This window comes from Podarcis vaucheri (assembly GCF_965113315.1).
Source record: "Podarcis vaucheri genome assembly, chromosome: Z".
NCBI classification, from domain to species: Eukaryota; Metazoa; Chordata; class Lepidosauria; order Squamata; family Lacertidae; genus Podarcis; species Podarcis vaucheri.
The window spans coordinates 43640696-43656304 of NC_138758.1; the positions used below are offsets into that span (position 1 = coordinate 43640696).

Sequence of the window (15609 nt, forward strand, 5' to 3'; positions counted from 1 at the left end):
AAGGAATGGGGGACCCGTGGCACTTCATAAGGTTTTCGTCTCCAACTCCCATCAGCCCCAGGCAGCTTGATTAGTGGTGAGGGATGATGGGAAAAGTAGTCCAACAACATCTGGAGGGCCACATCCTTGCTCTAGGCAAACTGCCAGCTCTTTGCTTCAGCCTCCTGACTGCAATATTGTGATACTAATGTTGGCCTACCTTATAGGGCAGTTGTGAAGTCTTTTGAGCATTCAAAATCCCACAGAAACGCTCACTACTGTTTATTAATATGTATGTGTCGGTTGTGAACCAGCGGTTCAGCCCAGTGCCATTTTGACTCTTTGATTCAGATGTGTTGGATGTTCCTTCCCAGTGTGGCATTCTGGTTAGAGGAGGGCCAGGTTCAAGTCCCCATTCGGCTATAAAATTCACATTTATTTTACCTCGCAGAGTGGAGCTGGTTGTTCTCAAGGGGTAAACTTTGCGCATTTGACAAAAGAGCATAGCAGGATCCCTGCTGGATCAGGTCAGTACCTCAGTCTACTCTAGCACCCTGTTCCTACAGAGGCCAACCAGATACCTCTGGAAAGCCCACAAGCAGAAGATGAATGCAATAGCCACTCTTCCCATTTGTGATTCCCAGCACCAGTGTTCAGAGGCAGACCGCCTCTGACAGTGGAGGGGAGAACATAGCCATTGTGGCTAGTAGTCGCTGATGGCCTCTGTGAATTTGTCTAATACTCGTTTCAAATCATGCAAGGTGACCACTTTGAGGGATCTAATCCTTAGTTATAAAATGCCTGCAAGCTTCCCTTTGGGTCATCTAGTTGGCCACTGTGAGATCAGGATGCTGAACCAGATCAGCCTTTGCCCTGATCCAGCACAAGTAATATCTCTGCCTAGCTCTGGGGAAGGAGTGAAGATGAGATCTTTCGGTGGCCTAGGAGACTGCAGGTGCTGCCATCACTTTGCTGTGATGCTTATAGGTGTTGGCAGGGATTTTTAACTGGGTGGGGCACAAAGTAAAATACTGAAAACACATGCACGAGGGAGAGAGAGAGAGAGTGAAGTAGTGCCTGTACATTTTGTCACATATCTCAGGGTTGTTGGGTTTTTTTAAAAAAGAATGAAATCTGGAAGTCTGGGGATTATGGATCGTTCACGGTGGGAAAGCTACCTCCCTTTACCCCCATTCAATGGATGGCCATGATGCAGTGCATGTAAAGCCCATGACGTAGTGCAGGTGTGTGTACATATGGAAAACCACATGCACAAAAGCACTCCTTTTAAACCAAGAGAAAAACAGCACAAACGGGGCTGAATGGAATGTGAAGTAGCCTATAACTTTTTTTATATATTAGTCCACAATTTTATGTTACTTTTCGCCTGTGTCAGTTTCCCCCCATTCAGACACTTTTGACGACAGCTAGAAATTTCTCTTCCCATTCCCCTTCTCCCCACAATTAGCTGCTTCTTGGCCTTGTTGATGTTATTACAACTGGCTTTTGATGGCTGCCTCTTCTCTTCTCTTCTCTTCTCTTCTCTTCTCTTCTCTCTCTCTCTCTCATTCCGAACCCCCTTCCTGGCAGGCAGCCAAAGTGGTTAATGAGCCATTGTACGCTAAAGTGTCCTCAGTTTAATTTTACACAGAGACCTCTGCAAATAGCACTCAGGAGAGGAAGAGGGGGGTGGGAAAATGGAACAAACCTGAGCCATCATGTACTTGGCGCACTTTGTGAGAATCAAGGGAAGATGCTGGTGATAGACAGACAAGCCTCTGGGAGTGTTGTGTTGGGAGTGCGGGGGGGGGGAGGTGTGAATGGTGTTACCTGACGTGACTTCTGTTAGCCTCCTGGGAAATACGTGTAGATCAGGCTTCCTCAACCTCAGCCCATCAGATGTTTTTGGCCTACAACTCCCATGATCCTTAGCTAGCAGGACCAGTGGTCAGGGATTATGGGAATTGTAGTCTCAAAGCAACTGGAGAGCCGAGGTTGAGGAAGCCTGGTGTAGATGCAGGGGGTTTTTTTGCTGGTGAAAGGGGCTCGTTCTGGGCAGTGGTGTGCAGCTCAGTTGTTATGGCATCTGCTTTCCATTTAGAGGGTCCCCAGGTCCAGTTCCCAGCACTTCCTGATAGGGCTAGAAGAGACACCAAAGTCTCAAATCCTAGAGAGCTGCTCTCAGTCTGTGTAGGCAATACTGAGCTATATGGGACAGTAGATGGCAACTTTCTATGTTTGTGGGGAAGGGCTGAAGCTCAGTGGTGTAGGGCAGCTGCTTTGCATGCAGAAGGTGCCAGGCTGGGCGAGAACCCTATCAGGAACCCTGGAAAGCCAGCCAGTGTAGGGAATGCTGAGCTAGATGGGCCTTTGATGTGGCCCTGCATAAGGCAGCTTTTTATGTTCCTATATTGTCCCTGCTCCCAATGCTCTACAGTAGTGATTCCCAAAGTGGGGGATACCACCCCTTGGGGGCACTAAGGGTGGCAGAGGGCAGGGCTGGAGGTGTAAATGACTGTCAGGCCCGGGAAAGCTGGTATCACTGGACCTAGTTAATTTTGCTGAATTAATTAAACTAAACAGTTTTAATGGGATTTTGAATAAATGTGGAATTCATTGTTCCGATTTTGAATATTATCGTGTTGCTATCTTCTTTAGTGGGCTGTTCTGAAAAATGCTTTTTCTAGTGTAGAGTAGGGGGCACTGAGGATGAGTTTGCAGGGCGATTTCCTGCCTCCCCCCAGTAGGAATAAAGATGCATGAGACAGTTATTTTAGGTTAATGGGCTAAAATTGGCCACAGCTTTATTGGTTACAGGTGATGAGCAGTATTGGCTTAGGCATTGGTCCTAACCGACTATCAGGCTTCAGCCTGTTTGCTTGAAGTCCAGGAAGGGTTAACCACCAGTAGGGGGAGTCCTGCTGATGCACATCAACTTGGAGCTCCCCCGGGGTCACCACTCGGGGGCGTGCCTTAGGCTGCTTTCTGACAGATGAGGAGGGGAAGAGCCTTCTAGAGCACAGCCAGGTCATTCTGGTTTCCTTTGGTTTGCACTGGATCCCAGTTCACTCCAGTTCAAGGTGCTGCTCATTACCTAAAGCCATGAACATTTTGAGACCGGGATACTGTGAATGACTGTCTCCTTCTGTATGAACCTGCCTGGTGACTGCGTATATTCTCAGAAGTGCTGCTCCACATCCTAACACCTGGAGAGGTACCTTTGCTTGGGACATGGAGCAGAGCCTTCTATGTTGTGGCACTCCATTCGTAGAAGCCTGCTCCCAGGGGAGATTCAACTGGCCCCATGCTCAGTGTGTATGTGTGTGTATGTTTTAGGCAGGGCAGTTGAAATACCTTTTTATTACAGCCAGTTGTGGATGGTTCTGGGCTCGGTTTAATTACTTTCTGATTTTATGGTTCGTGTCTTTAATTTTCATTTTGAATGTTGAGAACTGCCTTGGGGGGGCCTTTTGAGGCTTGCGTGGTGGCCTGTAAAAGACTTTTGTAAAGAAAGAATGATGCATACACCCATCTAATTGTTCCTTACAACAATAGTTAACTCAATTACTATGCAGCACTGACAAGCTGGCTAGGGATAGTAACTTGACTCAAATATCATAGGGAGATGTACTTTACAGTGGTACCTCAGGTTAATAACTTAATTCGTTCTGGAGGTCCATTCTTAACCTGAAACTGTTCTTAACCTGAGGTACCACTTTATAATAATAATTTATTATTTATACCCTGCCCATTTAGCTGGGTTTCCCTAGCCACTCTGGGCAGCTTCCAACTGAATATTAAAAACAATACAGCATCACAGACATTAAAAACTTCCCTAAACAGGGCTGCCTTCAGTTGTCCTTTAAAAGTAATATAGTTGTTTATTGCCTTGACATCTGCAGGGAGGGTGTTCCACAGGGCAGGTGCCACTACCAAGAAGGTCCTCTGCCTGGTTCTCTGTAACCTCACCTCAGCGCTGGACCTCAGCGCTGGATGATGGGGGTGGAGACACTCCTTCAGGTATACAGGACCGAGGCCGTTTAGGGCTTTAAAGGTCAGCACCAACACTTTGCATTGTGCTCGGAAACGTACTGGGAGCCAATAAAGATCTTTCAGGACCGGTGTTATATGGTTTCAGCAGCCACTCCCAGTCACCAGTCTAGCTGCCGCATTCTGGATTAATTGCAGCTTCCGAGTCACCTTCAAAGGTAGCCCCACGTAGAGCGCATTGCAGTAGTCCAAGCGGGAGATAACTAGAGCATGCACCACTTTAGCTAATGGGGCCTCCCGCTGCTACCGCGCCACCGCCGAGAGATTTCTGTTCTCATCCTAAACCAAAGTTCTTAACCCAAGGTACTATTTCTGGGTTAGCAGAGTCTGTAACCTGAAGTGTCTGTAACTCAAGGTACCACTTTATACTGAGTCAGGCCATTGCTCTGTCTAGCTCAATAATGACCGCACTGATTGGCAGCAGCTCTCCAGGCTTTAGGACAGTACCTCTTTCAGACTTACCTGGCAGTGCTGGGTATTGAAGCTGGGACCTTCTACATGCAAAGTGGCACAGGGGTCTGTAGGGTGCTGCAAGGGGTGGTAGAAATCGGCAGCTATGGAAATTTGGCGACTGCCCTAAAAAAAGCTTAGGTCTGCTCTAGGCGCCGTTGCAGGTTGTTATGCTACTCGGTATGAGTACACTGGATACAATATACCGTATAATTTTGGACTGCCTTCTCTTCGATATTCTTCAGAGAGACCTACTTGTGGTTCCCTTGAAGTTTAAGAACCTGTAATCCAGTATCTGTTGAGGGATGATATACCCAAAACTACTGAGATTGTTTCAGGATATTTAGCCAAGATTTTTAAAGTAAAATTTAAAACTTAATGGTGGCTACTGAGTCTTTTATATGTTTTATGTCTTTAATATGACTGGATTACCAGTGCTTTATGGATAGGTGTTTTCCCCCCCTCTCCCTCTCTTTTATGATTCTGATGTCTAAATTGTGCCAATAAAGGCTGAATGAATGAAAAGGTGCTCTACCATTGAGCAAGCACCCTAAAAGCTTCAATCAAATCTTAGTCATACTGTAGGAACATAGGAAGCTGTACTTACTCAGATTGTTGGCCCTTCTAGGTCAGCATTGTCTACACTACACTGACTGGCAGCAGCTGTCCAAGGTTTCAGACTGGGTTCTCTGTAAGCTGAACACAAGAGCACTCTCCTCTCCTGTTGGAGCAACTGGTATTCAGAAGCATGGCTGCCTCTGACCATGGAGACAGTATCTCCATCATGGCTGGCACCGTCTCTGCAGGGTGGTGGGTGCCCAGGCATCCACAAAATTGTCAGTGCAGTGTCTAGTAGCCATACCAATAGCCTTGTTCTCCGTGAATTTGTGCAATCCTCTCTTAAAGCTATACAGTCATACCTCGGGTTAAATATGCTTCAGGTTGAGCATTTTCAGGTTACGCTTCGCGGCGACCTGGAAGTAACAGAACGCATTACTTCCGGTTTTCACTGCTTGCGCATGCGCAGATACTCAAAATGACATCACGCGCATGTGCAGACGCTCAAAATTATGTCATGTCCAGAAGAGGCGAATCGCGGCACACACTGACGTGGGTTGTGTTCGCTTCAGGGTGCAAACGGGGCTCCAGAACGGATCCCATTCACATCCAGAGGTGCCACTGTACATCACTGCCTTGTATGGAAGCGTGTTTTGTATTTTAAATCTGAGCTGCGTGAAGATGTGCTTCCTTTGCATTGTCTTGACATTTGCTAAGCATATTCAGTCGTCCCCTTAACTTTGGAGTGTAGCTTGAAGGGATATGTTGTTGTTTTCGTTTCATAAAATTTATACAGTGCTTGATTATAAATAACAATAACAACAACAAACCTCAAAGTTTACAAAAAGATGGAGTGGGTGGAAACACAGTTCACTCAACAGTTCTGTAAATGATGGGGCTGAACCAGCCAGACCCCAGATCTGATCTAACCGTTCTTGAGTGACCACGAAGGCTTTGTGCATTGAGGGCTATGTTCAGTCTTTCTTGAGCATTCTTTCTTATTTGTTTGTGGGGCATGTCTATACATCTTCCTGTCAATCATTCATTCATCCCACACTTTTCATTACATTTCCCTGTTAACCCCAAGCACGATGGACAAGTGACTAGCAAGGCAAACTTTTTTTAAAAAATGTTTTTATTAAAGATTTTATTGGGTTACAAAAGTGCATGCATTGCCTCTATTTTCAGGTTGTAGAGTCTTTTCTACAAATCAGTTTCATTCCATGTGCGATGTTAATTTTGCACATAGTTTAAGGTTGGGGGAGAAAAGAGGGGGGAGGGAGTGGTGGTAAACGTATGTTCTTTTACTTAGTGTATGTGTGAGGTTTTTGTGTCATCATCAGTTGGGTAGGTTCTCTTTCTATTCATTTATTAGCTTTCATTGGAAGTGAGAGAGGTTTGGTGGGGCATGGCATGGTTGGTTGCCTTTAGTTGACTGCAGTGAGATTTGTTTGAGGCAGGGGAGGGGTTGCCATATTGATTTGTATGCTGTTGGTGTGTTCTTGTTCTCTTGTTGGGCTGTGTGGGAGCCACACCAGGGATAAGGTGTCCTCTTTTATTTGTCCCCATGTCAGTTTTAGTCTGTTGGTTAGCTTTTCTAGTAAGGCTGTTTCCCATACAGTTTGGTACCAGTGGTCCATGTTCACTTCTCACAGGTATCTTCAGTGTCTAGTTATGATGCTTCTGGCTGCTGAGAGTAGGTGGGTTATAAGCTCTTTATAGCGTGAGTGAGCGTTATTGTCTTGGAAAATTTTCAATATGGCCAGCGATGGGGTAGCTTCTAATACCTGTTTAGTTATTTTGCATATTCTTGTAGGACTGCTGTCCAAAAGGGTAGAATTTTGGGACAATCCCACCACATGTGGAAGTATGTGCCTGCAGAGCAAGGCAGGCTTTACATGTGAAAACACATTTTAAGTTCTCATGCAGGGACAGCAGTTCTTCTCCCCACCTCCCTCCCTTTCCTTTGTTTGTATGTGACAGAGAGACCGGACTAAATCAAAGCCAGAGGCTACAAAACTAATTGTTGTTCAGATTGAATTGTTGGCCAAGTAACTATTATTAGTATTAGTATTTTATTTAGACCCCTCCCATCTGGCTGGGTTTCTTTTCTTTTTAGAAAGAAAGACCCCCGGTTGGATTTCACCAGTAGAAGCAGTTGCAGTAAAAAGACTAAATATGGATAGGACTTGGGGGAAATATAAAGGCCTTCTGCGGTTTGAATCCCTGCGACGGAGTGAGCTCCCATTGCTTGGTCCCTGCTCCTGTCAACCTAGCAGTTCGAAAGCACATCAAGTGCAACTAGAGAAATAGGTACCGCTCCGGCGGGAAGGTAAACAGCATTTCCGTGTGCTGCTCCGGTTCGCCAGAAGCGGCTTAGTCATGCTGGCCACCTGACCAAGAAGCCGTACGCCGGCTCCCTCGGCCAATAAAGCGAGATGAGCGCCGCAACGCTAGAGTCAACCATGACTGGACCTAATGGTCAGGGGTCCCTTTACCTTTACCTAAGATATACAAAGAACTGTTATGGAATGCTGGGTGGGAAGAATTATTGTACAAGAATATAAAATGATATGAGTGTATAACTGAAAACCTATAAATAAAATTAAAAATTAAATAAAAACAAAAACTTCCCTGACTTTTTCTAAAAGTTGCGTAATTCTTTATCTCCCCGACATCTGATGGGAGGGCATTCCACAGGGAGGGTGCCACTGCCAAGAAGGCCCTATGCCCATTTCCACCTCTTGTCTCTTCTGCTGTCCAAACAAGGCAGTGATGTTTCTTTCCAGCTGATCCTCCATCCTTTTCAAGGCATATAAACACCCTTAAGTGCTTAATTGCAACTTTCTCTGTCTGCCTAGAGGCAAGACAAGCTCAGATGCAAAACAGGATACTTGCTGTGCTGTCTGCCTTGAGCCTTTGATCCTGAGGGAACCTGGAGGGCTTCCAGTCTTGTGACCTGTCCCAGCTGCTGGGTGAGGGTGGAGAACTGGCAGGAGGAAGGTCTCCAACATCTTCATTAAGGTTAGGGGTCACATGTTAGTGAAGCTGCCTCCAGCTGCTTTTCAGACCAGACCAGGTGGTGGAATGCTATTGGCCAAGGCATGTGGTTAAGGTGCTGGACCCGGAAACCATTTTCTAAAAGGCTTCTGCAGAATTTGGAGTGAGTGGAAGGAAACCTGACGGTAACCTGGACTAGGAAATGCCAAAGCTCAGATCCACGCCATACTTTTAAGGCACATGGCTCCCCACCAAGAATCCTGGGAATTATAGTTTGGGAAGGGTGCTGGGAATCGCTACTGTGTGGCTTAAATGTATGGTGTGGGCATTACCAGAGCCTTCTTGGTGGTAGCCCCGTCCTAGCTCCAGCACTCCTCGTAGCACCTTTACTGATTACAGGCATTCTCTCTCCCCCCCCCCAATTTATGCACATTCTACTTGCGTGCAACCAAATATTTGCGTGGTGCCAGGAAATAAATAAACAAACAGAATCATACTCAGAAATGTGAGAGAGCTGAAGCTTCCTTGTAGCTCACGAGAAGACCCTCCCAGGAGCCCTAAGAGGATATCAGTAAGGGCGGAGGAAGCTCCAAAGAGACCAAAGGCACAGTAGGACTTGGTTTATGCTGCTCAGCCTCACCGCCTAACAGCTGTTGTGTGGGGTAGCGCAGCAGCCACTTTCCCACATGTCCTACAGCTTCCTGCTGGCCCCAGAGCTGCAACAGCAGATCGTCTGGACTGCACAAAGAACAAGCAGGAGAGATTGCTGGAGAGCAGGGGGAAATAGACACCCAGAGGCGTTTTAGAGGGCGCTCCCCGCTTTATGCAATTTCACTTATGCATGCGGGGGCCTGGAATGTAACCCACCCATAAGTGGGGGGAATCCCTATATATGCAGCATACATTTTAAGTTCCCCCCCTCCCAAAAAGAATCAAAAATCCTGGGAAATGTAGTTTCTCCTCACAGTTACAGTTCCTGGCACCCTTAACAGACTGCAGTTCCAAGGATTCTGTGTGTGTCTGTGCGCACTCATGTTAAATGTCCTTTAAATGTATGGCGTGTACACAGCCTAAGGCACAAGATTAAGACTTCTTAAAATTATTATTTGCTCAAGCTTCTTTTAACTTGGGTGGTTTGCGAGGGCATTCTACTTTCTCTTTTATGTTCTGTCTTTTAATTTACATGCAGGTTTATTTGATGCTTTTTAAAAGAACTTGCTGCTGCTCTTTGACCTTATTTGGCTGTAATAAACAGGCTGGTTCTTTACAATGGTGTGTGCACTGCTTTGAAAGGGCCAGAGGGGCCATAGCCCTGGGCACATGGTTTTGAGGGGGCAAAGGACAGGCGCCCCTGCACTGGAGGTCTCTGGGCACCGAAGCCTGGCCTTACCTTGCCGCTAGACCCCCGGACCCCTCACCAGCGTCAGCCGGCCAGGCTTCCCCTTATGTGGGTAGGCAGGCAGGCTACACAGCACGGCCCCATGAACCCTCTGTGCCCAGCGCCTGCCTGGTCTCCCAGGTCCTAGTCCAGAACTCTACCCACTACACCACACTGGCTTGTGTTTGTTGCTCATTTTGTGGGGAAATGTTTTTCTACATATGTGGCCTGTAGTTTTGCTTTCAAGTCATGCATGAGATCGCGACAGAAATGCTGGCACATTTTTCTCCAGAACGAGGGTTGGGGGTTGGAGAACTAATTGTGGCCAAATCAAATCATAATCCCCCATCCCTCGGAGGCCAGATTTGACAGGGTGGCCATCCAAATTCATGGCCGTCATTGCATCTTCTGGGAGAGGATGCAATTGTTTTAATATGTGCTGTGCGAATAAATGCTTCCTCTCATATGTGAAAGCGGGGAAGTGTTTCTTGATCTGACTGGCTGAGGTTTCAAAATGGCAAATGAGGAGTCGGAATCCCCTGTCCTTGTGCAAAGCGGAGCATCTCTCCACTGTTTGTGGCTGGCTAGCTGCCTCCATCAAACCTGCTTTCTAGTCCTGAGCTGTAAGGGACAGCTGCTAATGACCGCCGTCCTGTTGCTAGAGCGCAACAGATCCCTCTTTAATTCTGAAGTGCATAAGCAGCCAGGGGTGTGTGCCTTTCAAAAACTGGTGTCCTTGCTGCATCTGCTGTGGCCTCCTGTTTATTACAGGATACCCAAGATAAATAAACATTTGGGCTTTAATAACCACCCCTGGGTGTTGCTCGCCTGTGGTTAAGGCTGACCTGGGCAAGGGAGGGAGGATGTTGGCTGTGCCCTGCTTATTACTGGGTAGTTTGTGTGTGTGTCCATGTGCCTGTCATAACCTTGACTCATTCTCACCGTAGCATTGGAGCCTGGTCCATTAGGGCACATGGGGCAGTGCCTCATCAACCTCTCTCTGCCCCCATCCAATCCCTAGCTGCCTGCCTTCTCAGTTGCAGCCAATCAGGGAGCTGCTCGTTCTATGCCGTTGCCTCTGGCTCCATCCACAGTTGCCTTCTGTTCCACCACGGTCACCAGCCAGCTGCCACTGCATTGAAGTGCTGTGGTTGCTCACGTTGTGGTATGCTTCTCCTTGCAAACGCATGCAAACGATCCTAGCCACAGTGGCCTTATAACATGCAGACTATCTGTGTTTATCGGCAGAGAGGGAAGTTTGCTTCCTTTCCTCGGGGATCAAATTCAAATAATTTAATGATGAAGTGCAGCTGGACCCTTTGCATGTTTAATCAAGAGTTGAAATCCAACTGTATTCAGTAAGGTTTATTCCTAGGAAAGTATGTGTAGGATTGCAGCCATATCTGTTCACCCTTGGCCTTGCAAAAAAAATTTTTTTTTTGAAGTGTCTCTTAGTATTTATGCTCAAATTCTCTGACAGATGGCTGTGTGTGTGTGTGTGTGTGTGTGTGTGTGTGTAAAAGAAATAGATGAGTGGGTTTGTTCCTGTTTATGCTGCTTCGTCAACAAACCCAGCACAGGAAGTGACTGCTCCTGACTCATGAGGAGGTTTGGATGTGAGATTCTTCAGGATTGCTAAAGACTGCCTCAATGAAAAAGATAATTACTATTAATTTCTGATGTTAAAAGAAAGCAAAACTGCAGGATCATCTGAGGAAATGAATGGAAATGGCTTTGTTAAGGCCAATGACACCTCTTCCCATATGGCAACCTGTGAAACTTACCGCACCTGGATATTTTGATAGTTTCCTAGCATAATGATTACTCGGCCTGTTTCAAGCGTTGGAAGCACCTTTTGTGCATCTTTGCCACGTCCCTCTGAGGCAGGCCTTTCCTGCTTTCCAACCAAATGTGTCCAGAATGCCATTTGCAGGATATGATGCAACAACTCTCCCCAGTGGTGCTCTCCAGTAAACTGGCATTTGGGAGGTCTACTTCTTCTGAACGTGGGGATTCTGTTTTATCATTTAGCTTAATAGCCCCTGACAGACCTGCCCTCCTGTCATCCACTCTCTCAAAGTCATCTAAAGCAGCAGCAAAAATCTTGGGAAAGTGATTTCTGTAAGGGAATTAAACATAGCATGAAGGAGTGCTTTGCCATCTCTGTCCCAATTTTGTTGGGCAGTTGTGTTTTCTAGCATTATGGGTAGGTGTTCTTCTATATGCTACCTGCCCTGATTTCAGTATTTTAAAGTTTTGCGGGGGGGGGAGGGTTAAAGGGAAAAACCTTTCTTCTGCTGCATCTAGCATGGAAATGTGCTCTGGCAAAGGAGGAATGGATAGATCACTTCTCCTCCACCAAGGTATTCTCTCTCCTATATGGAGTTCCTGATACTATAGTTAGGCAGGGAAACCGAAATGCTTGTTTACAAAGCTATTGTACTACCAGCCTTACTGTATGCTTGTGAAACATGGACCACTTACAAATGCCATCTCCAATTTCTCAAAAGATTCCATCAACGGTGTCTCTGAAAAATCTTACACATCACTTGGGAAGACAGGCGAACTAATATCAATGTATTGGATGAAGCAAATATCACCAGTGTTGAAGCAATGATTCTTCAACAGCAACTTTGTTGGACTGGTCATGTTGTGTGGATGCCTGATTATCATCTTCCAAAGCAACTACTCTATTCCAAACATAAAAATGGAAAGCGCAATGCTGGTGGTCAACAAAAGAGGTTTAAAGACTGTCTCAAGGCAAATCTAAAAAAAAAATGTAGAATAAACAACAACAACTGGGAAACACTGGCCTGCGAGCGCTCCAGTTGGAGAACAGCCTTTACCAAAGGTTTCATGGGCTTTGAAGACACTCGAACTCAGGACGCAGGGGAGAAACTTGCTAAGAGGAAGGCACGCTTGGCAAATCCACACCGTGACCAGCTCCCACCTGGGAACCAGTGTCCGCACTGTGGAAGGACATGCGAGTCCAGAATTAGCCTCCACTTACAGACTCATTGTTAAAACTGTGTTTATGGAAGACAATCTTACTTGGCTATGAGTTATCGGCAAGGAAGAAGAAGAAGAAGAGGAGGAGGAGTAGGAGTTAGGCAACTAGGAGGGTTGTTAAAGACAGAATTTGTTACAGTACTGTTGTCAGCTGGCATGCAAGTCAAGGGTGTGTGAGTGTTTTGCAGAAATGTGTCCTGAAGTCTCATTGCTGCACCTTCTTTCCAGGTTCACTGTATTTTGCTTTTCTCTCTCTCCCTCCCCCCCCCCCACTCCCGCCTCTCTAGGTTCCACTGGAGCCACGTACCATCTTCTCGGGGAATCTGTTCCAGTACATGGAAGAAAACAAGAAGTGGAGGAACCGTTTCTGTGTCGTGCCCCATAATTATGGGCTGGTGCTGTATGAGAACAAACTGGTGAGGCCCCTCACTTGGGTTAACAAAGCATGCATTGTGCTTGCTGGTGGGTGGTATTTGGGCAGAGGTGCGCTTGTCCCGCTGGCAGCTTTATAGGTAGGGTCTTGAGCACCTTCTTGAGATCTCTTGTGTTTTGAGGTGATCTCTGGGGTTGGCTGCTCAAGGAGGCCCTCCTACACAGGAGTAGCAGCTCTCTGAGCTGCAAAGCAAACTTCTCCAGGAGTACAATTTGTGCACACTCTCACTTGACCTGGCTGACTGCAGTTTAGTGAAGGCACATAGCTCAGTTGTAGAGCACCTGATTTGCACACAGATAGTCCCTGGTTCAATCACCAGGGAGGGCTAGGAGAGAACCCCTGCCTGAAACCCTAGAGAGCCATTGGTATTCAATGTATACAGTACTGAGCTGGTCTTGTGTCAGTATAAGCCAGCTAACACCAGACCCCGGACATTATATTGGAGAAGAGCTGTGATTCAGCAGTAGAGCATCTGCCTTGCATGCAAGAAGTTCCAGGTTCAACCTACCTGGCATCTCCAGGTAGGGCTGAGAGAGACTCCCTATCTGAAATCTTAGGGGGCTGCTGCCAGTTAGTGTTGGCAATACTGTGCCATATTGAGTTCAGTCATTTTCACTTTATTTGGTCTGCAAACCATAAACATCAAATCCAGTATAGGGTTATCAAGGCAGCATCAGGGGGTGTGGAGCAATATCCATGCATGCAGACTGCCTTTTGAGTATAGCCCACAACGTTACAGATCAGTTCTGACTGAGCTCATCTAGTTTTGATGGCAGTTTTGGGTACTTTTCTTCCTGTTTGGAGTCTTCCATTAAAACTGAATTTTAGTCATATTGCGTTCCCCATGTGTTGAGAAAGTACTGGCAGGTAAGTGAGGGGTCTTATACAGTCTGGGGCGGATCTTTGACACATCTGCTAAGTTCTGTTAATTGCAGAAAGACAGGGTGTAAACATGACTTTATTGAAGGATTAGCAGGGCCTAGATTTTGCTGGAGCAAAAGTCCTAAGCCTTGAGTGGCCCAGCAGATCTGATTTGCCTTTGGGACATTCCTGATATGTGTCTTTTCTCCTCCTTGTGCAGGCCTATGAGAGAGGTCTCCAGCCCCGGATTCTCATCAACAGTGCCGGCTACAAGATCCTCACCTCCTTGGAGCAATACCTGGACCTGGTCAATAGCAATTTGCCAGGTGAGTCCTACTGCCCATCCTTCACCTTCTCGGTGCTAGATGGCTCCATTGTCTTAGGGCTCAGAGGAGCATAGCAGGGGTGGTGAGCATGCCCATCTATATCAGTACTGTCTGCACTGACTGGCAGTGGCTCTCCAGGTTTTTGACACATAACTTCCCCAGCACTGCCCGGAGACCTGGGGTCAGCTGCACAGAAGGTGGATGTTATGCCATTGAGGTGTGGCCCAGGCAGTGACAGTGGCCCTCCAGGCCAATATTCCTGACCCTTGGAACTCCCCCTCCCCTGAAGCCACACCTTTCACTGACCCTGTGCACTTGAGAGTTTTTGCCTGGCTGGAATATGTTCTTGAACTCTGATGATGCCTCTTGCTTCCCTGGATGGAGGATGCCGGGGAGACGGGGGCATCAGACAGGCCCCCAGCTGGCTCCGGATGATCACCAGTCTCCCGTGGAACAGCATCAGTCAGTCAGTGACATGAGCCTCAAATACGTTTAGAGACCCGTGCGTGCTCTGTCAGCAGAGTGTGTAAATCATCACACAGCAGATGAGGCGGGCAGAGGCAGATGTAAGCATTCTTTACAGCATTTATTCAGCATAGTTCAGGAACAAAGGAAAACATGTCTGCATCCCTTCGACTCCGGCAAAACAGCAGTATAGCAAAAGCAACATACAACGGAAGTTCCCAGCAGACAGTGCTGGGAGTAAACAGGCATGTGATACACAAATGTCATGCCTATACCCTTTTAAGGTGGAATGGAACTATATCCTAACAGGAGGGGTTTGTTGACGTTGCCCTACTGCTCAAAGCTAAAATCTACATTCTTCGCTCCACCCACTTTTGCCTCTGGTTCTGCCTACTACCGGCCCCCAGGAGGTTGCCCAGAAGGGAATGTGGCCCTCGGGCTGAATAATGTTCCCCACTCCTGGTATATGGGTTCCCCATCCTAAACTGGGCCTCAGTTCTGGATGAGAATGTCGATCCTTCAAGCTGCAGGCAAATTCCAAAGCTCTAATGGCTGGCCGGTTTCTTGTTTTAATTACGATTACTAAGGCCCTTTTGATTATTGGGAGCAAGTTGCTTACTGTTCCCAATAATCATCCATGCTTTCATCTGCCTCTGTTTTGAAATGAGACTGTGAAGTGGCACAGTCTGGCCTATTTGATCTAGAATATGATGTGGCTACATAATACACCTCATTTGGATATAGGAAGTATCCGGGGAGCCTCAGCTAATCTGTTAATGGAGAACAAAGCTATTAGTGGCTATTAGCCACAGCGGATACGGTTTCCCTCTGCTGCTGGAGGCAGGGTGACTCTGCATACCAGTCCTGGGAGTCACAAGAGGGAAGAGCTGCTGTTCCATTCAGGTTTCCCATGGGCCTCTGGTTGGCCACTGTGAGAACAGGATGCTGGACTAGAGGACCACTGACCTGATGCAGCAAGGCTCTTCTTAAATTCTTATTTTAATATGTAGACCAGAGATGCCCAGCATGCAGCATCTTGATCATGACTGAAATGTCATTAACGTTACATTGGACACGATAACTGTATTGTATTGCCATCT

The 15609-nt window shown here is 46.8% G+C and overlaps 2 protein-coding genes across 3 annotated transcripts in view; one reads left to right on the forward strand and one right to left on the reverse strand.

The window, feature by feature from the left end:
- Positions 1-15609, reverse strand: part of SLC31A2 (solute carrier family 31 member 2) — a 287433-nt gene that overhangs the window by 219448 nt on the left and 52376 nt on the right. The window lies entirely within an intron of this gene.
- Positions 1-15609, forward strand: part of NIBAN2 (niban apoptosis regulator 2) — a 100605-nt gene that overhangs the window by 48196 nt on the left and 36800 nt on the right. Inside the window, exons 3-4 of the mRNA XM_082208880.1 lie at positions 12712-12840; positions 13939-14044. Of these exons, the coding sequence (XP_082065006.1) occupies positions 12712-12840; positions 13939-14044 (235 nt within the window). The remainder of the gene's footprint in view (positions 1-12711; positions 12841-13938; positions 14045-15609) is intronic.